General features: G+C 36.9%; 1 protein-coding gene across 1 annotated transcript in view; it reads left to right on the top strand.

Annotated features, from left to right (window-relative positions):
• The window catches only part of ITPR2 (inositol 1,4,5-trisphosphate receptor type 2), a 525336-nt gene that overhangs the window by 423884 nt on the left and 75386 nt on the right, over positions 1-26066 (top strand). The window contains exons 49-52 of the mRNA XM_029205992.1: positions 3836-4011; positions 15564-15728; positions 18982-19177; positions 23381-23473. Of these exons, the coding sequence (XP_029061825.1) occupies positions 3836-4011; positions 15564-15728; positions 18982-19177; positions 23381-23473 (630 nt within the window). The remainder of the gene's footprint in view (positions 1-3835; positions 4012-15563; positions 15729-18981; positions 19178-23380; positions 23474-26066) is intronic.

Below are 26066 nucleotides of genomic sequence, written 5' to 3'. Positions count from 1 at the left end.
TCTGCAAAATAATTGGCCCATACTCTTGAAGCTTATGAAAGTCAAAGAGATATTGAGGAATTAAGAGACTAAAGAGACATGACAGCTAAAAAGAATGTGTGATCCTGGTTCAGAAAAAAGACATTATTTGGGCAATCCATGCACTTTGAATAAGGTGCATAGATTAAAGTGGTATATCATATTAATTTCCAGATATTGATCATGGTAATGTGATTATGTAAGGTATTTGGGGAATCTAGGTAAAGGGTATATGGGAATTTTGTATTGTATTTGCAACTGTAACGTTGTCAGAAAGTTTTGAAATAAAAAGTTAAAAAAGAATAAAATAAGTAAATATGAAGACTCCATCCAACTCTGAGGTTCCTGGTTTCTGGGTATAGAAGTTGATCACAAAAATCACCTAGTGAATCTTGGGCCGAAAAAAGACCTGTGGTCAAAATGGGCCACCTTTCCCAACCCCAGATCCTAATGCAAACTGCTCCGGAGTCACTGTGGCTGACGTGGCACGGGGAATGGGCTGAGTATGCTTTCTCCAAGGGTATTTTCCAGCCTGACCACACATGAGCTACTGGCAATCAGCTGTGCCCAGATCTCTGGTTCACACTTGGGTTGTAATATTAACTGAGAGAATGGTGTCACCCTGCAACCAGGGTAGTAGTGAACAATAATTAAAGGGAGATACTTAGTGGGGAAGGTGATTCTCAGAGGATCAGCTTAGAAGGCACCCACCCTCCCAACCCCTACTGCAGATAATCTCCTTTCATTGCCAGGCTTTGCAGAGCTCTGAATTTCTTCAGGAATCCAGGGCTTATTTTGTGGCTGTAGGTTTTGGTCTGGGTTTCCACGTTTGGTTGATTGGTTTATAGGTTTAACATGTGCTTCTCTAAAAAAGAAACTTGTGCCAAAGTTGAGGAATGATGCTATGCTGGTTGTGGCTGAAGCCACAGCTGTTGATGCTAGAGAATCTCCGAGATGTCCACTCAGAAGTTGAGCGTTGCCATGCCAACCATCCCTGCCCAGTTTGGCAAAGGCAGACCGTTAGCAGAGAAAAGTGCTGCCATGGGAATTTCTTATATCCAGATAGCATGTGATTTTTTAAGAATATTGTGTTCGAATTTGGGGTGTCATTCTTTTTTCCCTCAAGTGCTTTGTGTTAAAGAAAATAAGTTCTTCAGGGTGGTTTTAATGCATTCATCTTAATAACAACCATTGATGGAGTGTGGCTGGGTGCCAGGCACTGTGTTAGGCCCTAGAGATACAAAGGTTGGGAAGGTTGTCCTTGTCCTCAAGGAACTTAAAGTCTAGTTAAGGGATGAAGAAAGGAGTGAGGCACAATAGTAAAGAACCCATAGATTTATCCGGTCTACCTTAGCTGGACTGAGGTGGGGGAAACAGGAAATTCTGAGGCTCTGCAAGAGGCAGAGCAATGAAGAGAGGGGAGTAATAGCAGCAAGCTCTCTAAGTAAACGTATAAACGAGTCAGTTGAGGTAGATAGGAGAGGTGAATTGCCTTGAGGTCTCCAATTTTTCTATTTGAATTTTTTTTATGAAGGACAAACTTTATACTTTCTAACGCTTAATAATATATAGAGGGAATTCTAAAAATGTTTTCTGTTACAAAAGTAATACATGCTCATTATAGAAAATTAATACAAAGTATTAAGAAGACAGTCCCCCCTTTCGACCCTTAATGGATAAAAACTGGCTTTGACAGTCTGTACTGTCTTCTCTAAAGTTTGTCAGAGAGTTTCAGTTTATTCTTTTAGCATCAAATCTTCAGCTAGAAAACAGTGTGATCATTCATATAGAATATGATTACAAATTATTGTCAACTGTCAAATGACAAAACTGTAAATTAATAGCCATTTTAAGTAACTTGTAAATTTGTTTACTATTCACGAACACGTATTTAACACTAAACTTTGTGCAAGGTACTGGGCTAGACACCATTTGAGTTCTCTCTACAAAGGGATCAAATACCCAGCTGTAAGTTCATGGTTATAATTTCATATTTAATCAAGGGGAAATCTCAGCAAGCCAGATACTGTCTGGGAAAGAGTGGTCAAGATGTGGTTAGATGATCAGGCATTAGTGACAGTGCACGGTGTGACGATCAGTGCCAAAGCTGAGACTCTTAAAATAAGCATGTCACACCAAGCCATTGCTTATGAATTATACTGGAGAGTCCAGTGAGTGGCTGAGAGTTGTGCAAAGATGTTGGCAGCTTTGGTAAACTTAACAGTGAAGCTCCACAACTTGGGGAATTTATAACTGGAGACTTAGTTACTTACTCAAAACGAGCTCACGGGTTATGTTTCTGTTTATTCATCTCGTCAGCAAATATTTATTTGTTACTGCCCGCCAGGCACTGGGACAGGCCCAGAGGTGGTCCTCACGCTGACAGAGCTCACTTTCTGATGGCACCCCAGTAAGCATGAGAGAAGGTTGAAGGCATCATCCTCTCCGTGGCTCTTTCAGATCTGTGAAACCCGGGCAGCTGGTGGTCAGGCTATGTTTTGGTAGACATAGAGGGCTCACAAGCCAGCGTCTTAATAAACATGAGTTGGGTACCCCTTTTGTTCGTGTTGCCAGAGGCCAGGAATGGAAGGTAATTTCCAGAGCAAGCAGCTTACCCCTTTTTTTCCCACCATCTTCAAAGTACTCTTATCAGATCATAAATCTGGTAAGGGGGCAGATCAGATCTCTCCTCCCAATCCTCTTTCATCACTGCTTGCTTTGAGAGATAACATAAGAACAACCTTGCAAGAGTAAACCTGTCTAAGCCAATGCTGCTCATTATCTGACTTTTGTTTTGTTTGTTTTTTAATGACTGACAGGATCTTCCTGCCTACTTTGGATCCATTAGCACTCACTATGAACTAAAGGCCTGTACAGAATTCACTGACCGAATCCAGATAATTCCATGGTGTCCATGATAATACAGAAACTCTGCACATCAGAGCACTCGTGGTGTTTGCATTCAGAAGTGAATTTTATAAATAATAAAAAGAGGTGTGGCCCAGAGAAATCACTAGTGGAAAATCTCTATTTTATTCTTTCCCCTCTGACTTCGGGGAGTCTTTGAATCCCCATGTCAGAGCAAACGTCAATGAATTGTCCTTTTTTAAAAAGGAAATGTATTTTTGAACCCGTTTTAGGGCCATTTCTAAAGAAATTTTTGTCGTAATGGAGTTTAGTTTTGAAACATTTGGAACTTCTGTTTTCTGATGACGTAAATAGCTGAACATTTTTTTTAGATGTTGATTTGGCTTTTAAATACACACATATACATATGTATTCATACACATAAATACAGTTGTATGTTTTAACAGTTAAAGCTTAGGTCTCTTTCATTAAAGACTGGATATTCTACATTCTGAATTCTTTAGAGGAATCTATAATATAAAAACTTGATAATAATAAAACAGGACAAGGTATGAGTTCACTGCCTGATTCCATATGATTTAGCTGAACATTTAGTGGTCATTAATCATAAATTTTGAATTAAGACTCCCAAGTGAGATACCTCTATCCAAAGTATTTAGCATGTAACTCCCGTAGGAGAGAAAGATGAACAAGTCTCAGACTTAATGAAAGGAGCGTTGACTAGTGAGTATTTAAGCAGCCTGGGATTCATCACAAACTTTCTGGAAATGTAATAATGAGCAATGTGTACAAAGACATTTCCTCTAAGTATACAGTGTGTAGAGTGGGTTATTTTGAAATTCACTGTTTTAGGGCTTATCTTGCTGTATTATATAAAGTAGACTGGCAAATATTTTAACATGTTCTAGTTTTGTTCTTAGTAAAAATAAACTCCTTCCACATTTTACAGGTACACTTTCACCGTTGTTCTCAGTTCTGCTTTGGATAGCAGTTGCAGTCTGCACATCTATGCTGTTTTTCTTCTCCAAGCCTGTGGGTATTCGGCCATTTCTTGTGTCAGTAATGCTCAGATCAATATATACAATAGGTCTTGGGCCTACGTTAATACTTCTTGGTGCAGCTAATGTAAGTACTCTACTTAGCTTTCTACTGTTCTGGATTAATTAAAAGTGTACTAAATATAAAAATGTAACTCTGTGCTTTAACTCTGTATATACAGTAAATTCTAATTCCTTGTGAGTCCGAGTTAATCAGAGTTTAACTTGTACCTTTTTTATTGACTTTTGAGAGAAAGGAAAAATGGCAAGTGAGGGGCTTCCCTGGTGGCTCAGTGGTTGGGATGGTGGCTCAGTGGTTGGGTTCGTGCCCCGGTCCGGGAGGATCCCGCATGCCGCGGAGCGGCTCGTCCCGTGGGCCATGGCCGCTGGGCCTGCACGTCTGGAGCCTGTGCTCCGCGGCGGGAGGGGCCGCAACAGTGAGGGGCCCGCGTACCGCAAAAAAAAAAAAAAAAAAAAAAAGCAAGTGAAAATTTGATATATTTAAGATGGTAGCATTTGGGGCATGACCCAGTTCTGCAGTCAATTTAATCCAATTCAGTTTTAATGCCTTTGGCATCCTATATGGGCAGCTATTGACAAAATTAACTCTGAGCCACTGTTAACATCCTAAAGTAACTTCTAAATCATCCGAGAAAGATTAAATTATATTCAGCAGAATTTTAGAAGTGAATAATACCTTTTATAAAATGACCAAAAGAAAAGGGTTGCTGTAAGAGAAAATATGAAGTTGGACTCTTTTTATGAGAACAAAACCTATTAACTTGTGAAAGGCATAGATGAGATTTTTTTTTCCACTAATTTTTTTTTTAATTTTGAAATATTAGAACAAGAGCATACATTTCACAACTTGAGCTAAGTAAGTTTAGAATAAGTAAGCCAGACTACTATTGCAAATAGCAGTAATTTTGCCCAAGAGATAAAATTTTAAAGGGACTAGACAACTTTTTGTATGGCACAGCTAAAAAGGGATATTAGGAAATGGTAAATTACCAGGTTGATGAAAGAACATGTGGCAGGTAAATAAATCTTGCTAATATGTCTGCTCAATAGCTAAGCACTTTCTATATTTTTTACTGGGTTTCTAACATAATATCCTATATTTTGGTGTCTGTATATCTGTATCTGGTATCTCCCCTACTACATTATACAGTTCATAAGACTAATGATTGATCATTCAATGTCTGGAACATCATTGGTATTCAACAAATATTTCTTAATTAAATTAACTAATGAATGAGTGAAAGATTATCTTTGTATTCTTATACATTTACAGTGCCTTGCACATAAAAAACAGGTGGCAAATATATATTGAAAATGAATAAATGAAATACTCAACCAAACTTTTGAGAACTATAAAACCAAGCTAGTATGGCCAAATCTATGTTTCTGACCCCTATTATAGTATTACATATAATATTATACATTATAATATTATAATTCTTCAAAAACTGGACATGATATATACATATATATGTGATGGATACATATATATATACATATATATATGTGACAGATATATTTATATGTTTATATATATTAAATGATTACATTCAGGTCACCAAATTACCAATTATTCCTCAATCATTGTGAATAAAGGGAAGTGTACTATACATACAAAGGGCTCTATCAGTAAAGAATTCTGTAAAGTACCAAATATGTTATTCTGTAAGTTTCTTGAGGGCAGGGGTTGTCACATTCATAGATATAATCCTGTCTACCTCACTCACTCCCTACCCCATTTTTCTCCACCTTAATGCCTAGCACTTAAACATTCAAAAATTGTTTACGTGAACTGAACTAGTACTTTTGGTGCTTTGGAAATAAGCTAATTTTGTGAAATTTCCAACCGAGTGAATTAAGGAATCTTCATGAATTTATCTGATTTTTTCTAAGCCTATTACTGCATCCAGCTTATTATTTTTTCTTTAAAAAATACATTGACTATTGAACCCAATTATTTGAAGAAACAAATAATATTTCTAAACTGATAACTGATCCTCAATAAGACATTAATCCAAGTGAGAAAATCCAAATTTGATAAATGAAATAATAGCTAGATAGAATTAGACCAAAATAACAGCATTTATTGGGTCTCTGTTATCTAATAGACAATGATAATAATAGAGGATTTGTGGTTCTTGCCATCCAGAAGCTTTAAGGATATATAAAGAGGTACGGAATAACATTTTAAAATCTATTGGAAAAGCCAAAAACATTGGGAGAATTTTTCTTTTGCCCCTCATGGGACAGGATAAAAAGATAACTTCTGCCTGGTTTGGTGAGAATAGTTCCACTATAAGTAATGACTATTCATCACCAGAGGGCAGACAGCAGAAGCAAGAAGAGCTACAATCCTGCAGCCTGTGGAATGAAAACTACATTCACAGAAAGACAGACAAAATGAAAAGGCAGAGGAATATATACCAGATGAAAGAAAAAGATAAAACACCAGAAAACCAATTAAAAGAAGTGGAGATAGGCAACCTTCCTGAAAAAGAATTCAGAATAATGATAGTGAAGACGATCCAGGACGTAAGAAAAAAAATGAAGGCAAAGATTGAGAAGATGCAAGAAATGTTTAACAAAGACCTAGAAGAATTAAAGAACAAACACCTAGAAGAATTAAAGAACAAACACCTAGAAGAATTAAAGAACAAACAAACAGAGATGAACAATACAATAACTGAAATGAAAAATGCACTAGAAGGGAATCAATAGCAGAATAACTGAGGCAGAAGAATGGATAAGTGACCTGGAAGACAGAACAATGGAAATCACTGCCATGGAACAGAGTAGAGAAAAAAGAATGAAAAGAAATGAAGACAGCCTAAGAGACCTCTGGGACAACATTAAATGCACCAACATTCAATGCACCAACATTCGCATTATTGGGGTTCCAGAAGGAGAAGAGAGAGATACAGAACCTGAGAAAATATTTGAAGAGATCATAGTTGAAAACTTCCCTAATATCAGAAATGAAATAGTCACCCAGGTCCAGGAAGCACAGAGAGTCCCAGGCAGCATAAACCCAAGGAGAACCATGCCGAGACACATAGTAATCAAATTGACAAAAATTAAAGACAAATTATTAAAAGCAAAAAGGGAAAAATGACAAATTACATACAAGGGAACTCCCATAAGGTTAACAGCTGATTTCTCAGCAGAAAATATACAAGCCAGAAGGGAGTGGCATGATATATTTAAAGTGATGAAAGGGAAGAACCTACAACCAAGATTACTCTACCCAGCTAGGATCTCATTCGGATTCGATGGAGAAATCAAAAGCTTTACAGACAAGCAAAAGCTAAGAGAATTCAGCACCACCAAACCGGCTCTACAAAAAACGCTAAAGGAACTTCTCTAAGTGGGAAACACAAGAGAAGAAAAGGACCTACAAAAACAAACCTAAAACAATTAAGAAAATAGTCATAGGAACATACATATCAATAATTACCTTACACATGAATGGATTAAATGCTCCAACCAAAAGACACAGGCTCGCTGAATGGATGCAAAAGCAAGACCCATGTATATGCTGTCTACAAGAGACCCACTTCAGACCTAGGGACACATACAGACTGAAACTGAGGGGATGGAAAAAGATTTTCCATGCAAATGGAAATCAAAAGAAATCTGGAGTAGCAACACTCGTATCAGATAAAATAGACTTTAAAATAAAGACTGTTACAAGAGACAAGGAAGGACACTACATAATGATCAAGGGATCAATCCAAGAAGAAGATATAACAATTATAAATATATACGTACCCAACATAGGAGCACCTCAATGCATAAGGCAAATAAATGCTAACAGCTATAAAAGAGGAAATCAACAGTAACGCAATAATAGTGGGGGACTTTAACACCTCACTTACACCAATGGACAGATCATCCAGACAGAATATTAATAAGGAAACACAAGCTTTAAATGACACAATACACCATATAGATTTAATTGATATTTATAGGACATTCCATCCAAAAGTAGCAGATTACACTTTCTTCTCAGATGCAAACAGAAGTCCAGGACAAGATGGCTTCACAGGTGAATTCTATCAAACATTTAGAGAACAGCTAACACCCATCCTTCTCAAACTCTTCCAAAAAATTGCAGAGGAAGGAACACTCCCAAACTCTTTCTACGAGGCACCATCACCCTGATACTAAAACCGGACAAAGATACTACAAAAAAAGAAAATTACAGACCAATGTCACTGATGAATGTAGATGCAAAAATCCTCAACAAAATACTAGCAAACAGAATCCAACAACACATTAAAAGGATCATACACCATGATCAAGTGGGATTTATCCCAGGTATGCAAAGATTCTTCAATATACGGAAATCAATCAATGTGATACACCATATTAACAAATTGAAGAATGAAAACCATGTGATCATCTCAATAGATGCAGAAAAGGCTTTTGACAAAATTCAACACCCACTTATGATAAACACTCTCCAGAAAGTGGGATAGAGGGAACCTCCTACCTCAACATAATAAAGGCCATATGCGACAATCCCACAGCCAACGTCATTCTCAATGGTGAAAACTGAAAGCATTTCCACTAAGAACAAGAGCAAGACAAGGATGTCCACTATTGCCACTCTTATTCAACATAGTTTTGGAAGTCCTAGCCAAAGCAATCAGAGAAAAAAAATAAATAAAAGGAATCCAAGTTGGAAAAGAAGTAAAACTGTCACTGTTTGCAGATGACATGATACTATACATAACTAATCCTAAAGATGCCATCAGAAAACTACTAGAGCTAATCAATGAATTTGGTAAAGTTTCAGGATACAAAATTAATGCACAGAAATCTCTTGCATTCCTATACTCTAAAAACGAAAGATCAGAAAGAGAAATTAAGGAAACAATCCCATTCACCACTGCAACAAAAAGAATAAAATACCTAGGAATAAACCTACCTAAGAGGTAAAAGACCTATACTCAGAAAAACATAATACACTGATGAAAGATATCAAAGATGACAAACAGTTGGAGAGATATACCATTTCGTGGATCGGAAGAATCAATATTGTGAAAATGACTATACTATACTACCCAAAGCAATCTACAGATTCAATGCAATCCCTATCAAATTACCAATGGCATTTTTTACAGAACTAGAACAAAAAATCTTAAAATTTGTATGGAGACACAAAAGGCCCCGAACAGCCAAAGCAATCTTGAGGGAAAAAAACAGAGCTGGAGGAATCAGACTCCCTGACTTCAGACTATACGATAAAGCTACAGTCATCAAGACAATATGGTACTGGCACAAAAACAGAAATATAGATCAATGGAACAAGATAGATAGCCCAGAGATAAACCCACGCACCTATGGTCAACTAATCTTATGACAAAGGAGGCAAGGATATACAATGGAGAAGACAGTCTCTTCAATAAGTGGTGCCTGGAAAACTGGACAGCTACATGTAAAAGAGTGAAATTAGAACATTCTGTAACACCATACACAAAAATAAACTCAAAATGAATTAAAGACCTAAATGTAAGACTGGACACTATAAAACTCTTAGAGGAAACCATAGGAAGAACACTCTTTGACATAAATCACAGCAAGATCTTTTTTGACCCACCTGCTAGAGTAATGGAAATAAAAACAAAAATAAACAAATGGGACCTAACGAAACTTAAAAGCTTTTACACAGCAAAGGAAACCATAAACAAGACGAAAAGACAACCCTCAGAATGGGAGAAAATATTTGCAAACAAAGCAACGGACAAAGGGTTAATCTCCAAAAAATACAAACAGCTCATGCAGCTCAATATTAAAAAAACAAACAACCCGATCAAAAAATGGCCAAAGACCTAAATAGGCATTTCTCCAAAGAAGACATACAGATGGCCAAGAAGCACATGAAAAGCTGCTCAACATCACTAATTATTAGAGAAATGCAAATCAAAACTACAATGCGGTATCACTTCACACCAGTTAGAACGGGCATCCTAAGAAAATCTACAAACAATTAATGCTGGAGAGGGTGTGGAGAAAAGGGAACCCTCTTGTGCTGTTGGTGGGAATGAAACTGATACAGCCACTATGAAGAACAGTATGGAGGTTCCTTAAGAAGCTAAAAATAGAGCTACCATACGACCCAGCAATCCCACTACTGGGCATATACCCTGAGAAGACCATAATTCAAAAAGACACATGCACCCCAGTATTCATTGCAGCACTGTTTACAATAGCCAGGTCATAGAAGCAACCTGAATGCCCATGACAGATGAATGGATAAAGAAAATATGGTACATATATACAATGGAATATTTCTCAGCCATAAAAAGGAATGATACTGGGTCATTTTTAGAGGCATAGATGGACCTAGAGACTGTCAAACAGAGTGAAGTTAAGTCAGAAAGAGAAAAACAAATATTGTATATTAATGCATATATGTGGAATCTAGAAAAATGGTACAGATCAACTGGTTTGCAAGGCAAAAATAAAGACACAGATATAGAGAACAAATGTATGGACACCAAGAGGGCAAAGCGGGGTGGGGGGTGGTGGTGGGATGAATTGGGAGATTGGGATTGACATGTATACACTAATATGTATAAAATGGATTACTAATAAGAACCTGCTGTGTAAAATAAATTAATTTAATTTAATTAAAAAAAATAACTTCTTAAGAGCAGCAAGTGTTATACTTTAATTTCTTCCTGAGAAGAAATCTACATGGAGATATAATTTTCTTATTAACTACGTGAATCTGTGGGTAGTCTAATAGCCTTCACAGCATAAAACACTCGTTTGCACAGTCCCCAAATGATACATTATGATCTGCCTGTCCAGGGCATTTTGACCAAAGAAAGTATTAGCTTTGATTTGGGACAAATTGAATGGAATAATTGTAATTTTGTTATGATAGATATTGATAGAAGAGTTTTTACCTATAGTTTTGATACTGTACAGATTAATAAAAACATTTTAGCAAATATCATTTACCTTAACGTTTAACATAACAGGCTCATTACAGAACTGTCTATGGTTTACCATTTCCTAGGAGGTAGGAAAAAAAAGAAAACATAACTCAATCATGTTTTTCCCTTAGATTTTAACGTATTTATTAACTTAATTTACACTTAAAACTTTGCATTGTGTGACAGGTGGAACTATAATTGCTAAAGTTATAGGTATCAGAAACAGGGAAAAATTGTCTACCTGAGAGTTAAGCCTTAATGAGCATCAGAATTCCAGACCTTAGGTAAATAGCAAGCCTCTGAATTCCGTTCTTGTCATCAGTGAAATGAAGATATTAAAGCCTAGCCTGTCCTCATCGGGTTGTTGAGAAGATCAGTTCAGAAGATTAGTATGAAGATTTAGAAAAGAACAATAGTATGAAAATGATAGCAATAAAGGCTGCCGTTTACTGGTACCTAATACATGAAGTAGGATTTAATTGTGAAACATTGCTGTCATGATCGTAAAAGTGTTTGTATTTTGGTTCACAGGGACTTGTTTGTTTCTGACTCAGTGTCTTTAACAGTGTTAAGCGAATATAGCAAGTCCTTTTTTTGGTAAAGGAATCAAGTGGGAGGAAAAAACCTCAATCTATATATTCTGAGCACTTAGTATTCTCAGTTTCTGCTTCTTATGATGCTTCATCTTTATCATCTTTGCTAGTTTCTAAAACATTTGTATTTAGCTTGCAGCTTGCTCCTCTGTCTTGTCATGGGGGTTACCTCAATATTTGAGTTGTTTTTAAAAATTCAAATGTTCTTTGTTATAAAAGCATATCTTATAACCCAGTACAGTTTTCTTCCCACCTCTACGTTACATTTTTAGTTATTGCTAATGAAAATTAACATTATTTTGGCAAATATAAACACATCTTATCAGTTTGGGATCACTTAATATGTTTTCAAACCATCAAACTTATTTGTAAATCTCATTTTAATAATGATAGTATTAACCAGTTATATGGCTGTTATATAATTTATTTAACCATTTCATTAATTCTTATTGTTTAGATTTTTATAATAAATAATACGATAAACACCTGTGAAATATATTGAGTCAAAACATTCATATTCTCGTCCTTTCTTTCTCACACACACACATACACACACACACACAGGCATACACTCCCTGTTTTTCATATAACACAGTCACTGATGCTCCCACTTCTGATATTCAGTTGCAGAAACAGAAAACTGCCCCAGTGCTGGGAGAATACTAGCATGTGTTGAATTTAGTAAGAGACACTACAGTTTACGCCACCCTCGTTTACTGTACTGTTTTGCTGGCAATTTAAAAGATTTCTTGGGTGACTTTGACTACATGACAATTTTGCCTCACGCTTTGACTGTAGAACCTTATCCTGCCCAAGATGTAACATCACTGAAATGGAGATTTTTGAATCAGATAATCTGATTTTTTAGTAAGAAGGTTGATGAATATATAGTAATATAGTTAAACTGCAGTTTAAGACAATAGATTCAATTTTACTTTTTAATAAATAGTAGACAATATTTTTTGCTATAATTATTGTTGGAAAATAAATAGGAACAATGTAAGATGGGGATAGGATTATTGATCAGGGACATAGAACCAAATAAGACAAAAAGGATTATATAAAGGCAGCTATAAATTTCTGTGATCACATAAAATAGCAAACTTTAAGGGACACCACATAGAATTCTAGAGCTGTGAGGCACCTTAAGGCTTATTCCCTTCTAGTCATTTCATTTTAGAAATGAGTGTATACATCCTATAGACACCAGGAGGATTTACCTAAGTAATTAGTGGCAGAGCCAAGATTGGAACCCTGATGGCCCAACTTCTAAGCCAGGGTCTTCCCACTATACTGCACTGTTTAAAAAAAGTCCTGCAAAGGCATATCAATGAAATATAAAGTATCTGTGAAAATATTACTATACTGTATAATTAATTTACCTAGTTAAAATTAATGAATTTGTTTTAGTATACATTGATTAACAAACGAACATTCATTTTTCTGTTTTGGAAGACCATCATTTGGATGATGTGTCACTTTTAAAAGGCTGTACAGAGAGCTTACATTGCTGCCGTTTCCCTCCCCAACCTGCCACTTTTTCCCCCAACCTTCACACAATTTATCCCATTCTCAATGAAAAATATATCAAGGGCAGCTTTGAAGAATAGATGGAGAAAGAAAAAAATATAAGGGACGGTTGTGATCATTTATATCGGTATTTGTGTGCTGACTCGAGGGTCCTTCCAACACCAGTTCAGAAGATGGCCTTTTAACCACCTTGCTCAGTTCCCACACCCCCCGTTTATTGTTGCCCACATGAACACTTGCCACAGAAGCAATGATCGCCTACGTAATGGTATTGACAAACGAAGGACTGGTTACACAATGTCAAGTAAGTCATGACATGAAATGGGAGAATGTTTTTGTAACTTCTTCATTTCCATAAATATTCCCAGCTTTCATGGAAAATGCTCAATAAAACTAATTTGCAAATTTCCAGGTCATGCATCAGGAAAAACCAGCGTTCAAGTTCTTTCCTACCCAAATCATTTATACTTACACTTATTTCTTCATGGTATGAATACTTCAAAATTCAAAGACAGTTTCCTTGTTTCTGATCTCTGCAGAAATAGGTGGCTGCCACTACCAGCATTGGCTCCATCAAGAGAAAAGGAGCACATTCATCAATATGAAGCTTTAGGTCAAGGTTCAAAAAAATTAACCTGAAACAAATAAGGCGAATCTTTCTTTTTCGTGCAAGAATGGCAGAGGCCCTTTTAGGCAGAAGTGTGTCCTTGCTTTTGCATTATTTGAGAATTGAACTATATTGCTCTTGAGAACCTGAATTCAATGTATCCCTTTTCCTATAAGTATATAGGACTTAGAGTTTTCCTGCATAATTTTTTTATGACTCAAATACACAACATTTAAACAACTTGTCTTCAACATATAATTCATCCTTCTGAAAAGTCATAATTTTAATTTTTAATTTTATTTTTATAGAACTTCTTATTTCTATTTCATATTGATGATATGGGTGAGTGAATTAAACTTGCTTTTGGATAGTAAACATAAAGACATCCATTAATACAGTAGCTATATTTAATAGTAATGTAAAGGTATGATGATGTAACACTAAATAGTGAAGTAAGACTTTCTATTTAACATTATTCAAGTTAACAAGATGATGAAATTGATAATATCTATTATTGAGAGGATATTTAATTAACATGGGGCAAACTTAGGAAAGGTTTGAAGTTTTTAATTGCTATGTTGTTGACTTGGTTTGGTTATCTTCGCAACGTGCAATGATAAACCATTTCTCATTTTATCTGTATTGATTTGGATTTCAGAAAGTGGAAGGAAAAGGTTTTTCCAACCTCTCAAATTTTACTTCTGCCCAAAGTGTTGTGCTCCTTCTTATGTTATTTAAAATCATTCCATAAGGCAGTTTCTTTCATATACATGGAAAAAAATCTGTGATGTTGCAAAGAGCAAGCCGTCTTCCCAAAGTTAGGTTTGGACATATAAAAACAAATATTATACCATTGCCAAAGAACCTCAGTATAAACTTCTGTATTCTGTATTTAAATTTCTATACTTAAATTTCTGTATTTAAATGTATTTTTAATTTGAATACTCTACATCAGCGGTCCCCAACCTTTTTGGCACCAGGGACCGGTTTTGTGGAAGACACTTTTTCCACGGACCGGGGTTGGGGGGAATGGTTCAGGCGGTAATGGGAGTGATGGGGAGCTACGGGGAGCGGCAGATGAAGCTTCCCTCGCTGGCCTGCCGCTCACCTCCTGCTGTGCCACCCGGCTCCTAACAGTCCGCAGACTGGTACCAGTCCACAGCCTGGGGATTGGGGACCCCTGCTCTGCATGGTACCGAGCATAATAAACACTCCAAAACGTTTACTGAATAATTACCATACATAGGACTTAGAAGATACATCCAAGTATTATATTTATTTTAATCTAGGTAGAGAAGTATATTTATATTTTTTATGAATGTAGAGTAAATTAAATACAAAAATAATTTTTAATGGCCTACTTGTTTAAAATAATATTCAGTAGAGAAAGCCCAGGATAAAAAAATCCAGGACAAATCTCTGGAGGTTTTCTGAAAATATATTTTTCTATTTCATTTATAGTATAATAATAAAAACATTGCATTATTACTTTTAATATGGAAAATATAATGAGTAATATTTCAAGAGTCATTGTACTAAGGGCTTCATATTCATTATGAATTATTTAATTCCTTGAAGAGTTCTATGAGGTGGGAATTCCTTTATTCCAATTTTTGAGAAGAAACAACCAAGGCCTACAGTTGCATGGCCTAGGTCAGATAATAGTAGTGGGAGAACTAGCATTTAAATTCACGTCTGTCTTGATTGCAGAACTGGGGCTCTTAATCACTCTTCCTCTCTTTTCCTGGAACTGCAAAGAATACAGGGTTTGTCTCTATGGTGTTTACATGCAGATTTGTAAGCAGTGCTGAAAAATTACAAAATGAGAAATCATAAAAGAAAACCACAGACTTTGTGAATAATAGGTTTTGTCAATGACATGCTGTTTTTGTGAGTTTCAGAACAAATAAGACAGTAAAATCGAATCTTTTCCTCCCTTTAGCTTTGTAATAAAATAGTATTTCTGGTGAGTTTTGTCGGAAATCGTGGCACGTTCACCCGAGGGTACCGAGCGGTCATCCTGGATATGGCCTTTCTCTACCACGTAGCGTATGTCCTGGTTTGCATGCTGGGCCTCTTTGTTCACGAATTCTTCTATAGCTTCCTGGTGAGTACATCTCTATGTGGATAGTCACTGCTGAAAAAAATACATAATGCTGCTGCTTCTTATGCTTCTTCCTTTGATTTTTTTTTTTTTAAGCAGAGTCTGGCATTTAGGACAAATTATGTTATTTTTAGACTTGCCTAGGAAAATCATGCATTATTATTATTTTTAGTCTTTTTCTCTGAGAAACGACATAGGTGGTACAATTCTTTATTTTCTCTCTGAGACCCACCTCTTGACCCAGGCTTTGTATAGCAGGCTGCTTTGGGTTTCAGCCAAGTCATATTTCCCTTAGAGATTCTTCAACAAGGAAAGGGATATACTTTCTTGGTACTGAATTCATTGTATTTATTTATAACAGCAAATATTTTATGTATCTTTAGAATGGCATATAAATAAAATGAAGGGGAAAGCCAACTTAGCAAAAAGATGAGGAGTTGTTTTAAGGGCAGTCTTATAGTTTTAGATTTAATATGTTGTTGTTGTTAAGCTTATTTACATATATCTATTCATTAAGTGGATTTTCAGATTTCTTCTAAAGCTGCATTTTGGTTTTGGTTTTGGTTTTTTGCTGGTTATCGGTTTTCCTTCCCACATATATGTTCTGTAGCTATAAACCAGGAGAGGAGTCAATACAAGTATATGGCAATGCTTTGAAACTTAGAGCATTACCAGGTTAGCATCATGATGCCAGAGGAACAATTTATTCATATCTTCAGCTCACAGTTGGTATGCAGAGCGGAACACTACCCAATAAAATAATCCCTGAAAACAAGCTGAAGATCTAAAAACATTATGCTGACCTGGTTTGCTTGGGTCATGAGGGGCAAATTCATTGCCTCCTGCTTCCCTGTGACCTAGCTCACCCATGTAGGAAGATTAAGTAAGAAACTAATTTTCTGTTTACCCTAAAACACTTGAAAGAGCCACAGTGAAGAGCGGATTTGTCCCTTATCAACATAAGGATACAAAATTATCTTCCAGGCAGCTAAGTTAGATTAGTCTTCAGCCAGTTAAGTTAGATTAGTATTCGGCCATCAAAAGTAGACTTTTTTTTCTGATCCAAGGATCCTAATGAATTCCTTCTTTGCTCTAATTCACCACAAAAATTGCATTTTTAAAAATCTGCCCATGATAGGTAAAGGTCTATTATACCAGCTCTTTTCCCTGACTGTAATAAGTATGTAATATTTATTATAATGTTTTTTGCTTCAACCTCCTTGTCTATAAAATGGATAGGGGTAATATGAGAGCCTAGTAATATCAAGACCCATTAAAGAAATAATATGAAAAACATGTGAAATGATACATGTAAATCTTTGTTATTTAAAGGTTTTTGACAAAATAAAGGTGTGTTTGAATTATTGTATGAGTTATTAATAGTAATGTTACTTTTAATTTATGTTAACCTTAATTTCCAGTTGCATTTTTCTCTCATCTTTTTCAAATCATACAACACTTATGCTAATTTGTTTTCATTGGGTTGGTTATAAAAAGGATATATTCCATTTTCATGTTTAGAGGACTAGAAGAAAATCTTAATGGACATAATGTCAAAATGGTATTTAAATGTATTTTTTAAATATTTTTTTGTTTTAAAAAAAATATATGAATTTGCATTCCCAGTTGTGTCCACAAATGCCAATCCTTTAACCGGTAATAGAAACCACACTCTAGATTTTCCTTTGAGAAATAAACGGAAGGAACCGTTCACCTGTCCAACATCAATACCTTTGCATTCTCAAGATTCTGATTCCATGGGTATGGAATAGGGCCCAGGAATATGCATTTTCATCAAGTATCCTATGGGCTTCTGAAAACTATAAACTTTCATAAACTATCCAGAAATGATCTGGAACCATTTCCAGACCTTTTCTTTAAGCCACTGTTCAGCTGAGGGAAGATCTCCTTTCTGTCAACTAAATGCTTAAATAAGTGAAATAAGCCAGGTCAGTAATTTGGAAGCTGAACTTGCATTACTTAATTTGTCTTTAGGGAAGAATAAGGAATTTGCTTCTAAAGGTTGTATCTCCCTCCAGGAGATAAACAGATAGCAAAATAGTTAAACATATGTTTTTGTGTTTGACCATCAAAAAACATCAGTGTCCTAAGGTGAGCAAACAAGTTAATATATTTACGGCAATTATTTGCAAGACTATAGTTAAATTGGAAAGTAACTGTATAAGCCTCAAAGCTCTGAAAAACAGAGTACAAGGCCCTGGTGTTTCTGAAGGGATGAGCGACGCTGGTATTAATCATTTCAACCAGCTCAGAAATTTTAATCACTCCCCATAGATAGCAGAAAACAAACCCCAGTTATTCTAATATCAAAAATACTATTCATTTCTAAACTGATACTTATGCCTTCATTAAAGTAAATGTTAATATTGCTTTTAACCAACTTTTAATAATGAAACATGTAATTGCGAATGTATAATTTCAACTTTAAATACAGCAATAAATAAAATTGTTCTTCAAGTTGACTGCAGATAGCAAACACATACCTAGGTTCTTGACCAGTGCATATGGATTGTCTACTACTAAACACAAAATGGATAATAACCCATTATCCATAGAGGAAGTGAATTAACACTTGTGAATTATATTTCTGTTTATACTTCTGTTCCCAAAAGCATATACTAAAGTAATAGGTTTTGCCCTCAATCTACCTGTTTAGTAAGAAAGATGTTTGCATTTCTCAAATATTTTTAAATTTCATACCTTTTCTATTTTAGTGGGCTCATAAAATTGAATGCATGTCATTTCACCTCTAATCCCTTGGTTAAACAATCCGTTGAATGAATCCTTCAATTATTCATCACTTAGTTCCCTAATTCAGCATTCTCATGTTAGCCATTTTACATATTCTAGAAGCAACTACAGAATATCAGAAAGGCTAAAAATAGGGAATAAGTAGCTAAGTTGATTATGTATCGTATTACAATTTTTCTAAATTCAAATTTGAAGCTATGCTATTACCATGTCTTAAAAAATTGATATTACATTGGTTATGAAACCAACATACGCACATTATATATTGTGTTAGAGTTATCTTTATTGAAAAACAGTTTATTAACACATTCAAACTGGAGGAGAAATACATATTTTGGTTCATTTTTAAGTTGTTATTTATACTGTTATTCTCTCACAGGTAAATTAAAATGGCCTGCGTTTGTATTTGTGATTACCTTTGTATTTATTCACCCTTTGCTTCATTGCATTTTTTTCCTTGTTTCTGTTCTCTTTGGTTTTGTAGCTTTTTGATTTAGTATATAGAGAAGAGACTCTGCTCAATGTCATAAAAAGTGTCACACGGAATGGCCGCTCCATTATTCTAACTGCAGTCCTCGCCCTCATCCTTGTCTACCTGTTTTCCATTATTGGATTCCTTTTTCTGAAGGATGACTTCACTATGGAGGTGGATAGGCTGAAAAACAGAACTCCCCTTACAGGTATTGCTGTTACCACTAAATGAGCTTGCTCTGATGGCGGCTCTGACTGGTACATCTCTTGCTAAGAGGATCACAGATGAATGATGATGGAGGCAATGTTTTCTTCCATTCCTTTGAAAACATTTTCTTGTTCACTAAGAGCTCATGAGTGTGAAATACCCCTATGCTGTATGTTAGCTGACAGTGTGCATAGGAAAATCTTCATACAAGAAACGTCACCTGAGCTCAGTCTCAGTACAGAAGTTTCAACAGTGTTGACTGTACTCCCGGGGACAGTTGACAATTTCAGTGCAGGGTAATAGCTTTGGGATTCTTTCTCTTGGGGGTTGTCTCCCCCAAGAACTTCCAGCATCATTCACAACCATTATTTCATACATGTTTGCTCACAGTACATTATATTATACTTGAATAGTTGAAAAGCATAAATGCTTTGATTTGGAAACCATCAGATAGTCAGAAAATATGCTATAGAAAAATGCTCAAAATATTGTCATTAAGGGGCTCTGTCCGTGAATATGTGACTGTCAGAATTTCTGTATGATATTTATTTTTATTGTCTGACTGGTTAGACATCACCCATTTATACTCACTGTGATTCTTGTGGTATGAGGGGTGATTCTTTCCATCTCACTTTGGACATTTTATTTATTATGCTCCCTGATGGTTTCTTCTTTCCCCCTTTCCTACATTTTGTTGTTTTGGTTAAGTTTTGTTCTTAAGTCTCTTTCCTCCTCTCCTGTTTTGCTGCACGGACATCGCAGTTCTGCACTTTGCTGATTCCACCGCCCATGGGTTGCAGAGAAGGGAAACCACAAAACGACTCTCCCTTTCTTCAAACCATCAAATTTAAAAGTAGGATTTAATTAGTGGTGCTTTTAGAATATGGGACAATTAAGTGGCATTTAGATCTATTATTTAGTCTAAGTAATCAAGGCACGGAATAGAAACATCATATACATAGATGGAAAGTTATTAAACTTGAGACTGAATTTCAGACCTAGGTAGTAGTCTTTATTCACGGACACATGGTATATTTTCTGTTATGGCCTTTCTTTTTCTCCCTTAAATGTTACTTTGTCTAGAGTTTTATAGGTGTAAGTATTTGGAGGAAAAGCTCATGTATATAAATACCCCCAAAACTCCACTTGTACTACACGACCTGTGAATCATAAGCTATCTGTTCTCAAAATTCTTTGTCTCAATTGCTCACTGGGCGCGACCACACTGAGTTATTCAGTACAGAGTGAGTCTGACACTGAAGCATCCCAATTTCTGCATTCAAACGTGTACAGTCGTTATTGTTTTACGAATCTTGTAGTAAACAATTTTGATTGTGTTGTTTAAAAAGTAAATTAGTGTCCAGAGGAATGGATAAGGAAGATGTGGTACATACATACAATAGAATATTACTCATCCATAAAAAGGAACGAAATGGGGTCATTTGTAGAGATATGGATGGACCTAGAGACTGTCATACAGAGTGAAGTAGGTCAGAAAGAGAAAAACAAACATCGTATATTAACGCATATATGTGGAATCTGAAAAAATTGGTACAGGTAATCTTATTTACAAAGCTGAAATAGAGACACAGATGTCGAGAACAAACGTATGGATACCAAGGGGGATGGGGGTGGGGGATGAATTGGGAGATTGGGATTGACATATATATACTATTGATACTATGTATAAAATAGATAACTAATGAGAACCTACTGTATAGCACAGGGAACTCTACCCCGTGCTCTGTGGTGACCTAAATGAGAAGGAAATCCAAAAAAGAGGGGATACATGTGTACATATAGCTGATTCACTTTTCTGTACAGTATAAACTAACGCAATATTGTAAAGCAACTATACTCCAATAAAAAAAAGTAAGTTAGCGTCATTATATTATGAATATATTTTCTTTAGAAATATAAAAAAGTCTTCTTTCCTGTCTTTTACAAAATAGGAAGCACGAAAACTAAAATGTCAAGATCTTCACTAAAAATATTTATATAAAAAGTTGTTAAACAAGAGAAAGCATTTGTAAATACTATAAAAATATGGCATACAAGAACAGCTAACAAAGTTAAACTCTTGATTCTTCATAGACTGAGAGTTTTTGTTTCATAGAGAGTGTATGTGGTACCATGCCCTGGAAGAAGCACTCATATTTTCATAACATTTTAAATTTAATTCCTAATACTATATATTACGTCTGTGGATATGTAGCATAAAGTTTATTCTTTCAATTATTGAAAACTATTTTCTCCCAAAGCTGAGTGAAATTACCAAACATAGCACATCTAGGGAGCAAGTGAAATTGGGTACACAGTTCTTCAGTGAATGTGAAGAAATCAGTGAACAAAGAGAGAAGGTTGAGGTTCTAGAGCTGAATGGCAGGTGCACCACAGATGGATATGAGAGCAGAGGACCAATAATTTGCAGATGGCCTTGGGAGTTTAGGACAATGCATATCCCACCTCTGACACCAGTGGAATCTGACTCTGTAGATGCAGGAGCCTGCACTTGACGGTGTTCAGGGGAATCCATGTCTTAGACAAGCCCAAGGAGTTGGCGGGAAGGTAGTGTTGACAAGCGGAGGTTCCAGTGTCTCTCCCACTGCCCCCTACTCCCCATCCTCAGTGCTGCCCTCCTGTTTCTACCCTCATTTCCTCTCCCCAGAAAATGGCAGAAACTTCCCAGGTGGCTTCCCCCCGCTCAGCCTCTCTTCTGCTTGTGCAAGTCACTCATTCCTACCACGGTTCTGATTCTGTGTCTTACGGTCTTACGGGTTTGAAAACTTTGCTGGGCCCTGGGCTGGCTGTGGGATGCTTGGTTTAAAATCGTTAGCCTAGAATCTCTGCCTTGTCTGTGCCTTTGCTGGCCTCTGTACCTTTCGTCATAGGATTGTACCTGGAATTGCCCCCTTTACCCTCTACCTCATCTTCCTGTGTGTAAATCCTGTCTCCTCTAGATGGATCCTTCTCCAAAAACCTTTGATTTTTCCTTTCTAGAATTCACGTCTCCGTCTCTGAACGCACTACCTCACTTTACGTGTACCCCACTCCCTCCATTCAACTATAATTATGTCTGTACCTCTCTGTATTCCCTAATTGATTGTGGGTTCTCCAAGGCCCTGACTCCGAGTCCTCAGAGCTTAGCACGAAGTCAGTAAATATTAATTAAGGGAATGGCTCCTGGGGAGCTCACTCCACCCCGTGATATACCCGTCCTTTCTGCCATGCTGCCCCAGTCAGGGTGCGGGGAGGTAAAGTTTGCGGCTTCCCTTCCTCATGGACCCGAGCTCTCTCAGCTCCAGGGCTTGTGTTGGTGGCAACTCCAGGCCTGGTCTCTCTCCTCATCACACGTCCAAACTCCAGCCACCATTCCCCACTTCTGCCTTCGCCTCATCAAACAATCAGGCTAACCTTGGCGGGTGCTGCCCTGAGATGCACGTGAGTATTTCCTCAGTATATAAAAATGAACTTAATCCTCTCCCTCCACCTTCTGGACTTTCCTTGGTGGCTCCATGTGAAAAACAGGTTTGAGAGGAACGAACCTCTTCGTGTTGTATTTGTTACTAACAACAAAATTTGTTATATGAAACTTGTTTTACACAGATAAGAAGGTTACTATTTACTTTTCTATCGGGGCCAGGGAGACAGGGGGTAAAGATGGATCCTTGGGGACTAAGGAAGAAAAGATTCTGAACAGGGATCTGGCAGAAGATTCTTGCTTCCCTGAGATGTTTGATGGCCTGTTCCCGGGAACCCACAGTTTACCGTTAAGAGATGCCACCTCCTGCTTGCTCTACCTCAGCCATGGGCACCAGTGGCTGAGAGCTCAGGGTTACCAGCTACACTGGGGGAACATGTTTCTGGCATTTCCAAGCCAGAGCCCTGAATGCATTTGGCCATGGGAACATTGTTACACATGGTGGTTAGGGCCTGCAGTATTATTAGTAGTTTATCTCAGCCACTTTAGAAAGATAGAAAAGGCTTTTAGTGGGTTGGCCCATGAACCTATTCTCTATTTATAAAATTGATTCAGTAGGCAAGACTGTGTTCGGAATTCTACACTAACTTAACTAAAAACTTTAGGAACACAGCTAATTTGGAGTAATAGCACCTTTTATTTATGTGTCTTTGTAATGTGTCTGCTCATTTCTTGTCACTGGCATATTTGTCTCTATACCATGTCTCCATTGTGTGTTCTCAGGTAGCAATGCAGTTTCTGCTATGACTTTAACTTCAATCCTGGGAACATGTGAAAAGGACAACTGCTCACCCACAATACCAGCTTCAAATACAGGTCTGTAAAAAGGGCTTCAGGACAGCATGAACTCGATACTTCTGAAGTTATGTTTATTTGATTAAAGTTATTATAGGTTAGAGAGTTGCTCTAAAAATTTCATGGTGAGTTGAAAGAGAAGAATGGAGGGTAAAAGAACCTAAAAGTTTCAAACTAGAGAAAGGATTCTCATATCCGTCATTTTGTATCCTCACCCTGTTCCTTGCGTTATTTGTAATCATGAGAATTTATCAAATTTACCCTGTGGTACATGCTGCTAAAAATTCTGTCACCATATTGCAAAACCACACCACACTAAGCAAGACCCTTTCCACTGTATAGCCTTTAACTAAGAATATATTGCCTTTAACAGAAGAATCCATCCTTTAACAAAGAATGGAAAAGCATGGGTTTAGAACTCAAAAAGCTTGCTTATAATCCCTGACCTGCCACTTTCTAGGTCTATGTCTTGCATATGTTATGCAAATTTCCTGGACCTTGTTCAGATGGCTTGTCCTGAAAGAGAGGGAGGAAGGAAGGAAGGGAGGGAGGGAGGGAGAGAGGGAGATCTATCTAGGTACATAGGTAGGCAGATAGATAGATAGATAGATAGATAGATAGGGCATATGATACTTTCCCTGCCTCCAAAGGAACAAATGGAACCATGCATATAGAAAGAATTTTTAAAACTCTAATCTGTTCTCGAAGGATGTGGCAGGAATTTGGAAACTATGGCATGTGTGAAATTTAATGAACTGTAGAAGGAATTAGTGATCTGTTTCCAGAAGCAGCAAAGATTTAGGGAGCATTTAGATATTTCAAGAGTTCTGTATATAAAAGAGGAATAGATTTAGTCTCTGTTATGTCTACAGAGGGCAAAGTCAGACTCAGAGAAAATGAGCGAAGCAAGAGTTAAGCACAGCGTAAGGATGGATTTCCCCACTTCCATCTGGAAGCACATTGCTTGGTCATAATGATAGAGCCTTTTTCCCCAAGTTGCCTTTTGCCTTAAGATGCTGGACTGTTGCTTGAAGTCCAACAAAACAGACAGTCTCTTCTACTGACTAAATGCTCTATGACTTAAAGGGAGAATTAAACACATGCATATGTTCCATTTCCGCGTCCCAGCAGCTCAGGCACTGTGAACAGCTGCCACTCAGACTTCTTTCCCCCCTGACCTCCTGGGTACCCAGTTCAGGCCTATAAACCACAAACCAGCTCCTTCTCTACTTGTGTAGCTTTGCTGTGCTCTGAAGTTTCTAAAATCCCATTACATGCATCCCCTGGCTTATATACCTCCAATTTCTTCAGCTTCCTCACATATTACAGCGATGACTCTTCATGTAACACTCCAAGGCAAGAAGTTGAGTGGTGTGACCATGTTTAGGATGGTGCAGTTTGCAGTCACACCACACGCTTGACCCATATTTGACTGACTCTTGGCTAAAATGCCGTTCTTCACCGGTTCAGCTGTCAAACCATAATGCCTACTCTGTGCTCACATAATTGGGAGTTTGGGATTTCAAGTATAAAACCATGCATTTATGTCTATATCTTTCTGCCAACCCATAATCCCAGGTTGTCCCAGTTTGTCCTGTGAATAGAGGAGGGACTTCTTGACAGATGATCTCTAGGTTTCAGGTCCCTTCCAGTGCTCACGTGCCATGAGGCTCATGGTATCTTTATGGATCCTGATTCTATTAAGCAGAATATTCGTTCTCTCTCACGTCATCCTCAAGTTTGGTAAGCTCTAGAACACTGGTTGGCAAACCTGGGCCATGGGGAAATATGAATTGTCACCTGTTTCTGTACACCCCTCGGGCTAAGAATGGTTGCAGCTTTTTTTTAAGTTTTTTTTTTCTTTAATGAAAAAGATGCAATGGAGACTGTATGTGACCCACGAAGCCTAAAATATTTACCATCTGGCTCTTAACAGAAAAAAAAATTTTGCCAACCTCAAAAGATTTTCATTAAAGGTGCTAGAAATGCTGCATGGGGACAGTGCTAAGGACAGAGTCCTTTGGTGTGTGGCCACCAGAAACGTGCTTTCAGATTAACATAGTCATGTTTTGTGCATTATTCACCCACAAAGAAATCTGCCTTAAATAAACTACCATTTATCCCATGTTCCTCCTTCTTTTAAAAAATATCTCATGAGGCTCCTTCTCAAAGCCTCCTTGCCAAAGCCCAGATACATAATGTTTGCCAATATTCCCAATGTGAAGTTCGTCTGAACCCATACTGGCTTCTCTTGATCCTGACTCCTTCCCACACTATCCCTTTAATGACGTATCTTATCTGGGGGAGCAGATCAATCTCATTTGTCAGCAGTTTGCAGAATTTGTCATAATCTCAACTTCAGATCTGCAGACGTTTTACTCTTCCCATTTTCCACAATTCAAAAAATCACAGAGAGCTATTTCAAAAACAGACATAGTTTAAGTAGCTGGCTAGATTTAAATAGCTCTTAGGATCTGTTGGCCACCGTGAGCATCAATTTATTGTTATAAGTACTTATCTCTTTTTTAATTCAACATTCTTTCTCTGTGACAGAGTATGAAAAAGAGTATGTTAAAAAATTTACTTTCTTGTTAGCATGAGCATTTTAACAACA

The sequence above is a fragment of the Monodon monoceros genome, unplaced genomic scaffold, assembly GCF_005190385.1.
Source record: "Monodon monoceros isolate NGI ecotype Baffin Bay Population unplaced genomic scaffold, NGI_Narwhal_1 Super_Scaffold_6, whole genome shotgun sequence".
NCBI lineage: Eukaryota > Metazoa > Chordata > Mammalia > Artiodactyla > Monodontidae > Monodon > Monodon monoceros.
The sequence above is the reverse complement of the archived record's forward strand: the minus strand, read 5'-3'. Positions and strand labels throughout refer to the sequence as shown.